Consider the following 12,175-nt stretch of genomic DNA (forward strand, 5'->3'; position numbering starts at 1 on the left):
AAGCGACGACTGCAAACGAAAGTCACGCTGCGCGCCGTGCGGACCGCCCTCGCCGCTGCGAGCGCGCGTCAACCAGCAGCCAGGCACATTACGCCTTGTTTTCCGTCGCGCGCCACTGCAATTTCGTCGAAATGGGATTTTCAAGCGCGATTTGCCGCTCGGCACGGCTAATATTGACGCCACGATTGATCGCGCCGGTTCGCGGAAGCCCTGGCGCTAGCCCACTTTCCGAGCGTTCACGCTGCCGTGTACTTGCCATTTGTCACGTTTCTTCCGCCTTCGCTCCTATTCGCGGACCGCGCGAATGGGAGTTCTCTCTCTCTCTCTCTCTCTCTCTCTCTCTCTCTCTGTCGCGATCCCGGCGCCTTTCCACTGAATGCTATTATAAAACGGATTTTCGCGCGCGTTCGGCGCAACCTCCCCCGAATCACCAATATCTTTCGATACTTGGGTAATCCGTTGCCGACCATCTTTCCCGGCTCGTCGTTCGCTACGCGTGCAGCATGCAAAGCTGACGCTTGTACTCAGAAGACTATTACGCGACTCTGATTCTTGGCTCGCGCGCAAACTATTTGAAGAAAGCCGGGGCCAGCGCCATCTTCCGAGCGCGCCTCCAACGACGGCGCTGGTAAGGTAGAGATCTGCCTATAAGTTTCCCTACTTGCACTGACGTACACACACTCGTCTAACTTTCAAGTCAACAGCCGCTTCGACCGTTCTGCTCTTTACCGCGTACTACTCTGCCTCGCCTCTTTTGTACATATGCTTTTTTTCGCAACCGCGAATAAAGTCCCGGACGTGGACTCCTGCAAACACGAAGGTGGAAGACACTTGCCGCGTCATTATTTGTTGAAACAAGTGTGATTCGTTGTGTATTTTTGCTTGGTAACGTGGCTTTCGTTCGTATCTCAAAGCAGCTGTGTTATCTGCGTAATTTTACGTAAGTTTTTTGCTTTTTCCGTTTGTCTCATAACCAACGTGTTTCAGTCGTTTTTTTTTTCAAATTCATTCTATTTGGCTATCATACCTCCTATCCTTTTCTGCAAGTTATCGTGATATAATTTTTTTAAGATACTTGTATTATTAATGAAAAGTGCTGGCACTGATTTTTTTAATAAAGTCCAGTGAGTTATAGCTATCATCCTAATCGCATATTGATTTCCAGTAATATGAAGTACTTTTTGGCAACGTTATTTTCAATTTTGATAATACAAGACTGTGTTGCTCCACCCGTAGAGCATAAGAAAAAGGAAGAAGCTGAAAATGAAGTGCCTGCTGAGGATTTGGTATGCCTTGGCAATCTTTGTTTATTACCAATAATCAGTGAAGTTAAATAGCTTCACATTGTCATGTTATTTAAAAATTTTAGGCTGCTTATATGGAATATCACAGATACTTGCAAGAAGTAGTCAAAGCTCTTGAAAGCGATGTAGATTTTAGAAAAAAATTAGAATCAGTAGACGAATCAGAAATACGCGTAAGTAACCCAAAGAAAATTTAATATTAAAGCATTCCTAAGTGTTAAATTGAAGAGCAATATACATTAATAAGTAAAATATTTCAACATAGAGTGGAAAAATTGCACACGAACTGGAGTTTGTCAGTCATCATGTTAGAAGCAAATTAGATGAATTGAAACGACAAGAACTTGAAAGACTGAGACATTTTGCCACCAAAGAATTTGAACTAGAAAATGGCCTCGATCCAAGACATATGAAAATCTCAGAACATCTGGAACATGTTGATCATACCAACCCACATACCTTTGAGATTGATGATTTAAAGAAACTAATTGCCAAGGTAAACATTGATTCAAATTAAATAATTTATAGACTCCAGCCAAGAATGATCAATTTCTTGCTTGCAGACTACAAAAGACTTGGATGAAGCCGATAAAAAAAGGCGAGAGGAATTCAAAGAGTACGAAATGAACAAAAAATTTGAACAAGAAGAAAAAATGAAAAGTATAAAGATAAATATGATTAATATTACTTTAAAGTCACCAATAATACTTGTTCAAACAAATTACTACATGACAAAATGTATTTTTCAGATATGACAGAAGAAGATAAAACAAAGTACGAAAATGAATTACATGATTTAGAGAAAAAACATAAAGAGCATGAACCAGTAAGTATAGCATGCCTATTGCAATATTTAAACTTGTTATTTTAATATCTTTCTTTAATGCACTCATAGTTACACCATCCTGGTAGTAAGAAACAGTTAGAAGAGGTTTGGGAGAAGCAAGATCATATGGAAAATCAAAACTTTGACCCTAGAACATTTTTTTATTTGCATGGTAAGTTATATACAGTATTTGTAGATAGTATTACTGAAATAAATAATTTTCAAATTTTTGTTGAAATTTAATTTTTTTAAATAGATTTGGATGGAAATGGTGTTTGGGACCCGACCGAAGTGAAGGCCCTGTTCCTTAAAGAGTTAGACAAGCTTTACTCTCAAGGTGCTCCAGAAGATGACATTGTAGAGAGAGCAGAAGAAATGGAAAGAATGAGAGAGCATGTTATGAAAGAAGCTGACCTAAACAAGGATGGACTTATAAGGCAAGATTTATAACTAACTCGGCAATTCTTTACCGTTGTATCAGTTGAATTTATTTTTATGAGATAAATATTCCCTTTTTTAGCTATGATGAATTTTTGGCTGAAACGAAAAAGGTTGAATTTGAACAAGATCCTGGCTGGGAAGCCCTTGATGAACAAAAACTTTATTCAGAACAAGAATATGAAGAATTTAGAAGGCAAAAAGCAAGAGAAATTGAAAGACATATTGCGCAAGGAATGGTAAGATCATTTAAAATTTCATCGTATGTAGACTTAATAGTTAGCATGATTTGATAGTTATTTTTCTGCATGTATCAAACCATTTTATTTGTAGTTTGTGTCGATTTTTTTGTAATTGCATAATTTAAAAACTGTTGAATTTAACATGTACACAACTGGTTTTGTGTAATTAGAGTAATTAAGTTGCTTGTGCATTGTTTTTTTGTTAGTCTCAAGAACATCATGCTGGTCAACCCCAGACTGGGCAGCAGCAGGTGAGAATTGATAGAATTATTTTTTTTTATCGCTTGATAGTTACTAAAACGTATGATGAAAAAAATATCAATTTCACTTTTAATTGGTTAATTGATTACTTCAATTTCAGTTCCCCCCACATCCGAATCAGATTCACCAAGATTATATGCAACAAGTTCCTCCTCAGCAATATCACCCTCAACAAGGGCAGTATGGAAATCAAATGACGCAACAAGGCCAATATAACCAGCAGCCTCCCCACCCTGGGCAATATCCTAATCAAATGGCACAACAGCAATATCAACAGCAACAACAATTTCATCCAAATCAACAAATTCCAGTCCAAAACTTGAATCAAGTACCGCAGCAGCAAAACTATCCTTCAGCGAATCAACAAATGCCACATCAACAATTCCAACAACCACCAAATATGAATCAAGTTCCCCAGCAGCAGATGGATGCAAATCAGGTACCCCAGCAACAGTTTCAGCAGCCAATAAATACAAATCAGGCTCCACAGCAACAGTTTCAGCAGCCAATAAATACAAATCAGGTTCCTCAGCAACAATTTCAACAGCCAATGATTAACAATCATCAGGTTCCTCAGCAACATTTTCAACAGCCAATAAATACAAATCAATATCCTCAACAGCATTTTCAACAGCCGATCAATACAAATCAAATTCCTCAACAACAATATCAGCAACAGCCTAATTCCAACAAAGTTCCTCAACAAACAGCTGGACAAAATCAAGCGCCGGTAGCCAACAACATGAATGAAGCTCCAGCAGCAGCAGCAGCAGCAGTTCATCAACAAAATCAGCCTACAATTGATCAAAATCAACAGAATACTCAGAATCAAATTCCTCAGCAAGTTCACCAATAGCCAGCTCCCAATGCTCAAACACATTAAAGTTGCCAAATTGTAATGTTAATAATTGAACAAGATTTTTGCATTTTTAAAAACATTTAGAAATTTTTTACGCTACTTGATACTTAGATTTATTAAAAATTCCATTACATATGTAATTTAGAGTCTTTGGTCATGTTCAAATTTCTTCGATTTAAGTTATTCAATTACAAATAATATCACATGAAATGCCAACAATAAACGCAATTCAAACTGGAAAGTAGTATTTTTTTCATTTATGAAACCCTTTACTCAAGTATATGCAACTAGAACAATGAAAGGGCTAAAGGTTACAGAAAGAGTAGAGACGGAATGTAAATTTTTTTATGTTTATTATTATTGCATATTGTTTACGTTAGTATATTACTTAGGTATACGTGCCAAGTAGCAACTTAAATGTATGATTGCGTGATTCTGTTTGTTCCTCGGTAGGTAGGGTAATGTACGCTTACTCCGTATTATATATAGTGTGTATTTATAGGTATAGTATAGTTTTTTTCGGTAAAATGTCACCTTAAGAGCTATTCGGTACAATAAATAACAAAAAGAATAACGAATGACGGCTTTCTATAAAACACCAAACTCTTACTTGCTTTATTTAACTTTTAAGTCTTTTGAAACTTGCTGAATCGTCTCAATTTCAGTTTTACCCTCCTTATTGTTCTAGGCGACAGAATCAAGTATTTTTATTCATTTACTACTCTAAGCCTTGATAACGCTGCAACAGCGTACCTTGATTAAATAACAAATTGGTCTAGCTAAACAAAGAGGAATTCTAGTCTCTTATCGGTTTGTGAAAATTGCTACAAAATTATACAGTTATATGAACGTTACACGTTAAAGGAAAACAGGAACGAATTTTGTTGCTCGTCTAATGTCGAAATCATAGGGCTCGTCGCATTGGACAAATTGTTACTTTCGGAACTCGCGCGTGATTGCGGTAGTAGAAGAATATTTGGACACTTTATTACAAAATCATTAATAAAAACAATCAACATATAATAGTTGTGCGCAAAAAATTGCGCCTGTTTTCCTATAAAGTAGTATATAATTTGTCGAAATACAAGACGATAAGGCATCTAGCATTGCCTTGCCGAGAGGAGAAATCAATGGGTAATGTAATGTTACAACAGGAAAAAAATTATTTGGCTTAAAAAATACTTGAAAAAACTGTTGGCCGCACTGGCGGTTTTCTTATCGATAAAACAGTCTTAAGTAGCGCCGAATAACTTTTTTCTTGATCGCCGGGGAGCACCATGGTTCTCCGTAATTCGTGGAACGAAAGAAATAAATAATTGTACAATGATTCGTTTTCTTTTTACTAATAACATAATTACATTCAAGTAATAAAGCTTACACGAGAGAATCGGCCCACTACTGCCCTTCTCGTTATCGTGATAATAAAATAATAAATATGTTTCGCGAACGAACTATAACACAATAATGAACGCGCTATTTACAGTACATAATGTATATTATAGTATACAATGTAGTCGAACTCAATCGTGCAAATGTGCGATTATGAACGATCAAGGAAGTAACGCGACTTTATCCAACGTCACAATTTATATAAACTTTAATAAAGTATTGCGAAAAATATAAAGGCAATATTTTAAAAACTGTATAAAAGTAAAGGAAGGGACACTGAATAATAATAATAATAATAATAATAATAATATTAATAATAATAATGATAATCATAATCATAATAAATGTAGCGTTAAAATTATCAGATCAAAACGCTTTACAATATTCTTACACTTCCGCCAGTCCTAGTATCGCCAACTCATATTATACATACAAAAAAAATTCATCAAATCAAGCTTCACATACTAATCATGATTTATCCATACTTCGCATAAATTAGTTACTTTACATAATCCACCATTCAAACAATACTTTTCTATAAATTCCAAGATTTGTCCAAATATTTTTCGCTGAACTTGAGTATAATAAGAAAACATATTCAAATAAATTTCGAGACGTAAAACTCGATAAAATCACAATAAACACAATTAAAAATATTTGATCTATATGTTGGAAATCGTAAAGCTTTTTATACTCAATTTGCACGGTCAGATCTTTAAAAACGATATAGACGCAACTTTGAAAATTTTACGCCTAAATGTCGATCAATCTCGCAATCAAAGTATAAAATAGAGTAATAATTAAGAGTCGAAAATTGGGCGTAATAATCTCTGTTTTTTTACAAACTGCTGGTTTTCAGTGCTATTCGAAATTCAGATGAGTTTTTTTTGTACGTAAAGCTCCTAAGACGAAAAAAATGTAATTTGTTTTAGTACATATACCCAGCAGTATCCCTCTTTTTATAATAGACCTATTATATATCAATTTATATAATATATATAGCTTCTATATATATTTATATATATAATTTTTGTATTCTCTATCAATATAATAGCGTATTAGATACTTTTCACTTACATATAAGTATGTAATATATACGGGTTTATTTTTTCTTATCTTTTCACAGATATAATATAAAAAAACGAAAATGAAACTATTTTTTCTCAAAATGTTCATTCGATCTTTCTCGCGTTCCCTTTCGTACCTCGATTTATAACTTTCGAATCCACTTTCATTCCAAAGCTCACGCAATATTTTTCTGTCTAAACATGATCACACATAAACAAAATGAAAAGAATAAAAAAACAAGAACAAAAAATTGTATTATTTTAAAGACATGCCATTCAGGGTATTACCGGTGTGATTTTATCCAAAACTGAAATTTTGTCGGTCTCTATATCCATATAAATACGTTACGAAACTTATCATTCCGTATTTATGACGTACGTGATATTTTACTGACATTTGTTTACACCATTCATTCGTTATTTTGCAATTACGTCAAATCGTATTTTTGATATTCGAAATGATTTCTCTACGCACCTTTTAATTATCGAAACGTTATAGACATTTTTAAAATATTCTTCAACAGTTTTCCTTTTTTTTACATTAAAATAATTTGACGTAGTTGTAAAATAAATATTTACTAACTGCTTTCATTTACGTTAATGCGAAAATTTCGACTGAATTTTCATTTACAAGTGGTCACGATCTACGAGACTCTTTTCTTAAATTTTCGATAGGAAGGCACTTTCTACTTTTTTTCTCATTTTTTTATACAGTACATCGCTAAACATTCTTTATCGCTTTTTTTCCTTTTATCGGTGCGGCTTTCCGTATATTGGGCTGCACACTCGCGGATTTTTTTTTTTTTCAAATAAATATTTCACTTTTAATTTCATTTCATTTCATGTTATACCATAGTTTTGAACACATTTCATGCCTAAATTTTGCATCGTATCGTAATTTCATGATTTATTTTCGTATCGTGAGATTTTCAAACGTGAAAGTTAACTATTAAATTATGTTAAGTACCTATTAAACAGCTCCACAGACAGTCCTCGAATCTCACTTTGTCATTATTTTCATAACAAGTCTTTCGCAATTTTCCGAATCTTTTAAATTTGATAGAAAAAAAAGCACGAAAAGAAAGAAAAGAACAGAAAGTGAATTGACGTTGTTAAAGTTGAAGAAAAAAATTAATTGTTAAACGACAGTAAAATGAAGAAATAACAAGTGAAAAATTTGGTAAGAAAATTGCATGGATTATACCGAAGGTTACAATGTTTACTGAAATTCCGTTGCACAATATTTATCGTATCAAGAATATTATTTGTATGCCAGAAAGAATTTTTACTCTTATACCACTTTACCACAGAGTCCATTTTATCAGTCAGCACCGTGTATTTTTTGTTGATTATCACGTGTTCATTATGTGCGGTTGAAAGAAGAGATGTTCGTACGTAGAAAAAGAAGCGTTCAAAAAATCTCGTAAAGCGCGACAACCAGGGTTTTCACTTTTTGCAATACACTCACGAAGGCCACTTCAAACGTTTTTATTTTACTATTACACAAATACAAAGCTTGATAATGACCTAAACGCGTAAATTTCCGGAGAAATATCTTTTTTTCATTTAATGAATATATCGGGCAAAGGCCTCGTGTGTTTGTCTCTTTTGTGTACGTTATTAATCTGAAGATTTCTAAAAAATAAAAAAATTAATTTTTTTCTTATCACCCCTTTTGTAGCAAAGTCACGTGTAATTTTTATTTTTTACAAAATTTTGAAAAATAGTTTGATTTTCCCGAAAAGAAGCGTCCACACGTTTTCTAATATTTATCGCGCTTTTTATGCCTACGTGTTTCACTTTCATGATATTTGCCAGTCACTCGCTTGAGAATTTGGTTAAAATTTCCTAGTAACTTGTTTCTCATGACTCCCCGATCGACTCATTCGTTATCAGTCTCACTCACAGTCAGATTTACTCAACCATTAACGTGTCGTTTTGTAAATCCTAAACCTTATAATTTTTTATACTTGGCATACCCCAAATATGGCAGGAAGGCAATACTTAATAATGCGTACTTTATAATCTTTTCTACGTCATCGACAGAAATACCGTTTATCTTATCGTATTTTATTTCGGTTAATATATATATGTATATATGTATGTGTGTATATATATATGTATATATATATATATATATATATATATATATATATATATATATATATATATATTAGAAATTTTGTACATTTGGTAGCAGACCGACGTTTATCCGAAACCATCTCTAAGCTACCCTCGCATCATCCGTCTATGCAGTGGGAGTGCTCATCGTATATCTTTTCTACAAAATCACAAAAATAAGCTTTCACGGAGCATCGAGCTACCAGTTTTTGGTCTTCGGCGCTCTCAACATAATCAAGGAGCAATCACTTCCTTTACTGAGTATTTTGATAGCATCGAGGGAGTATACATCATGTCGTATTTTCCTAAACATTACTGAGATAAAAATCGGCTTTCCCCTTGCTTCTCCACGAAAACAATCAATGGTGATGCAATTGCGTCGTGACGTATCTTTAGGAGGAAATAAACTATGTAAACTCAATGAAGATTGCAATTGACATGTACATACGTATGAAAAAATAACCGGCCCTCGATGAGTCGTGTAGCTGGTTCGACAGACAGATCCGCGACTCGCGGGACGCCGTCGCTGAAAGAAGCTGTTGCTCGATCTGGCTTGTATACAAGTCCGTGTGTTTAGTTCTCAGGCCTACATTATACTATATACGATTCGTCATCGGCTGCTCTCCTGCTCTTTAGTTCTCGGAACCCTACCGGAGTCGCGTATTTATTTATTTTCCCTTACTAGCTATTATACATTTGGCGTTATAATGTATGGTACTGTCTATGCGTTTAGGTATAAATAATGCATTACTTGCTCTCATCTCTGTTGCGCCTTGCCGCTTACAAAAAAAGCCACCAAGACGAAAACTCTACATACATATGCGACATATCTACTCGTACGTTGTCCGAACGAAAGGACTGTGACTACGTAAAATTGGAAATGTATCGCAGCAGCAGCGCGCGCGCGCGCGCGCGGGTGTGTGTCTGTGTGCGTTCGTGTGTGTGCGTCGTCCGTCCGCTTCCGCAGCCGGGAAACGAGACGTACTCGAGGGCCGACTTCTGAGCGCGGCGCGGGCGTCTCGAAAGAAAAGAAAAAGGAAGAAGGGCGCATAATCTACTTGCACGTAGTTAATCGTTATTTTGTTTTGATTGTGAGCCTCCGTATGAACCCTTGATCACACTTTAATCTTGCTATACTTAGAAGTTACAAGCTGCTCGCGGTCTCGAGCGTAGCGTCGCGCGAACAGCGTGCGGCCAGGTGCGAGGCTCCGCGCGGAGCTTGGCCCGTGTGCCCCGCATCTACACGGACACACACGACAACTATATATACATATACGCGTGCTGTCGGACAGCCGTCGGCTCGACGGCGGCGAGCGTCCGCAAAGTTTGATCGGTGAATGCTTGAGGCTGGCTGCGCGTCAGCGTGCGCGAGTGAGCGGCGCTCGGCTCGCCGGGCTAATTTCCTATGGTCCAGTTGCAGGGGGGCAGCATGGCGGCGGCGTCGGGCTGCTCTGGAAGATGACGGGGCTGCTGCTGGTGCTGCTGCGCGGAGGGCGAGGCGGCGAGCGGCGCCCCGAACCGGCCCTACTATTCGCAGCGCGAGTCGGCGAGCGGCTCGAGCTTGACGGCGATCTTGTCCTTGTCCTTGAGGGCGGCGTGCGAGCTCTTGACCAGCTCGCTCAGCTCCTCCTGGAAGAGATTGTCGGGGCGCGGGCTGACGAAGCTGCGCGCGGGCTTGTAGGCCATGCCGCTGACGCCGATGCCCACCTCGACGCTCGGGGACATGTGCGCGGGATCCATCAGCGAGCCCAGCGGGCTGGCCAGCGGCGACTCGAGCGGGCTCTCGGGCGGCCCGCCCGAGCCGGGGCTGGCGAGGCCGAGGTTCAGCGGCGACTCGCCGTGGTTACTGCCGCCGCTGCCGAGCAGCGGGGTGCCCGCGCCCGGGTGGCCGAGGCCCAGCTGCGCGCCGGCCGCGCCGCCGCCGGCGCCGTTATTGTTGTGGTGGTGGTGGTGCATCTGCTGCTGCTGCTGCTGCTGCTGCTGTTGCTGCTGGTGGTGGTGATGATGCTGCTGCTGTTGGTGGTGGTGGTGCTGCTGCTGCTGCTGGTGATGGTGCTGCTGCTGCTGCTGGTGCTGCTGCTGCTGCTGCTGCTGTTGCTGCTGCTGGCTGGCCGCCGCCTGCTGCATGGCGGCCTGCAGGTTGGACGAGAGGCTGGTGGAGAGGTTGGTGGCGAGCATGTCGTGCTGCTGCGAGTGCGCCGCGGCCACCATGCTGCACATCTGGTGGCGCAGACCTGCGGACAGAGGGCAGAGGGCGGGGTGAGGCGAGGCGGGCGGCTCGGGGGCAGAGGAGGGCGGGCGGCGCCGCGTACCTTGGGCCACGGCGGCGACCGCGGCGGCGGCGGCGGCGCCGGGGCTGACCGCGCCCTCGGGCCCGTTGCAGGCGCCGTAGTTGGCCAGGCTGGGGTACATGGGGGCGGGCTCTTCCTTGACCACGTGCGCCACCGACTGGCCGTCGCGGAAGACCACCGCCCGGATGACGCCGCGGATGTGCTCGTCCGGCCAGACGCCCAGCAGGATCCTCTGAGGCCGGCCCCGGCCCTTCGGCCGCAGATCTGCGAAGCGCGCATTGTCTTAGCTGCCATTAGCGAGCTCGCTCGCGGCTTCGAGTTGCACTTACCGGCTCCGCCGTCGGCGCTGGGGCCCAGCATGTTGTGCACCCTGTTCGCGTAGAGCACGAAGGTCGGGTACGGAATATCGTATTTCCTGCAACAGAAAGCAGACGGCCGAGTGTGGCGAATGCCGAATCGCTTGGTTCTTTTTCTTTGTGTCGCCTCGCTCGCTGGTATCGCTCCGATATCGGAAATATCGCTAATGAGCCGGGGCGCGGACGCGCATTACTCGCGAAATCCTACACCCGCGCAGCACCTCGCTCGTCGGAGTTTTGCAGTTTTTTACCGGACAACGAGCGGTATCGCGGTATCGCGGTATCGCGTGTCCTGCCCGCGAGCGAGGCGAGGCGACCCGCGCGCGCGCGCGCGCGTCGGCGCTTTTATTACCTTGCGGCTTGGCTGAGCGACAGGCCCTCCTTGAGCACGCTAAAGATTGCTTCCGCCATCGTTTCCGGCCGCCACGACTTCAAAGGGCCGCGTTCCCGAAAGCGCAGGTTGTGTACCAGGCTCTGATTGGTGTTCCAGCACTTTTGCCACATCGACTGCAACTGGTACTGGTAGCTGTCTGCTGGAACAACCCCCCGGCAAACACACGGGAGCACACATTAGTCTGGCAGTCACATGGCCGGCATCTTTCATTGCATATTCATAGTCAATTTATCAATCGATTTATTAAATAGCGAGCTGAGAAAATGCGCGCAAGTATCTTTGGGATAGCTCCGCTCTCAGGATCGAAGAGGGAGAGAGAGAAAGAGAGAGATTACAAAAAGAGCAAACAAACAGACAGACAAGTAAAGAGCAGAGACAAGTTTGCGCGACGTTATCAGTGTTATAGTTAGGAGCGTGACAACTTTACTTTATCAAGCGGTAGCTCGGCCTGGTTTCGGTGTCTGAAAAAGAAGAAAATCAAAGTCTCAGGTTGCGGTCAAACAAAGTCAATCCATCGGTTGTCATTTGGGGGAGAGGGCACTGGGTGGAGGGGGCAAACAAAAAAATGAACAAAAGCCTCGGCAGTTGTCAGAAACTTGGCGTATAATTGAACGTATTCACAGAGCA

The 12,175-nt window shown here is 40.9% G+C and overlaps 2 protein-coding genes across 5 annotated transcripts in view; one reads left to right on the forward strand and one right to left on the reverse strand.

Annotated features, from left to right (window-relative positions):
* The first annotated feature begins 702 nt into the window (after nucleotides 1-702).
* LOC131672342 (nucleobindin-2) lies at nucleotides 703-10,043 on the forward strand. Of its 3 annotated transcripts, XR_009302612.1 has the most exons (12): nucleotides 703-940; nucleotides 1,166-1,286; nucleotides 1,370-1,477; nucleotides 1,570-1,800; nucleotides 1,868-1,964; nucleotides 2,054-2,130; nucleotides 2,200-2,302; nucleotides 2,387-2,567; nucleotides 2,651-2,807; nucleotides 3,017-3,061; nucleotides 3,172-7,566; nucleotides 9,922-10,043. XR_009302612.1 is itself a non-coding variant. In XM_058949493.1 (11 exons), exons 2-11 carry the CDS (start codon nucleotides 1,170-1,172, stop codon nucleotides 3,925-3,927), a joined length of 1,872 nt encoding a protein of 623 aa, XP_058805476.1. In that variant the 5' UTR covers nucleotides 703-940; nucleotides 1,166-1,169; the 3' UTR covers nucleotides 3,928-8,449. The 3 variants fall into 3 exon arrangements, 2 of the variants coding, with proteins under 2 accessions (XP_058805476.1, XP_058805477.1); XM_058949493.1 differs by lacking the exon at nucleotides 9,922-10,043 and having other exon boundaries at nucleotides 3,172-8,449; XM_058949494.1 differs by lacking the exons at nucleotides 3,017-3,061; nucleotides 9,922-10,043 and having other exon boundaries at nucleotides 3,172-8,449.
* Nucleotides 8,573-12,175, reverse strand: part of LOC131672341 (protein bric-a-brac 1) — a 110,742-nt gene continuing 107,139 nt past the window's right edge. Inside the window, exons 6-9 of one of the 2 annotated variants that reach the window (XM_058949492.1) lie at nucleotides 11,507-11,684; nucleotides 11,128-11,213; nucleotides 10,820-11,062; nucleotides 8,573-10,741 (exon numbers count right to left, since the gene is read on the reverse strand). In XM_058949492.1, coding sequence (XP_058805475.1) covers nucleotides 10,035-10,741; nucleotides 10,820-11,062; nucleotides 11,128-11,213; nucleotides 11,507-11,684 — 1,214 coding nt within the window. In that variant the 3' untranslated portion in view covers nucleotides 8,573-10,034. Of the gene's footprint in view, nucleotides 10,742-10,819; nucleotides 11,063-11,127; nucleotides 11,214-11,506; nucleotides 11,688-12,175 lie in introns of both variants that reach the window. The other variant, XM_058949491.1, reaches the window with a different exon arrangement.

This window comes from Phymastichus coffea, unplaced genomic scaffold (genome assembly GCF_024137745.1).
Source record: "Phymastichus coffea isolate CEN01 unplaced genomic scaffold, Cenicafe_Pcof_1.1 PCOF00148, whole genome shotgun sequence".
NCBI classification, from domain to species: Eukaryota; Metazoa; Arthropoda; class Insecta; order Hymenoptera; family Eulophidae; genus Phymastichus; species Phymastichus coffea.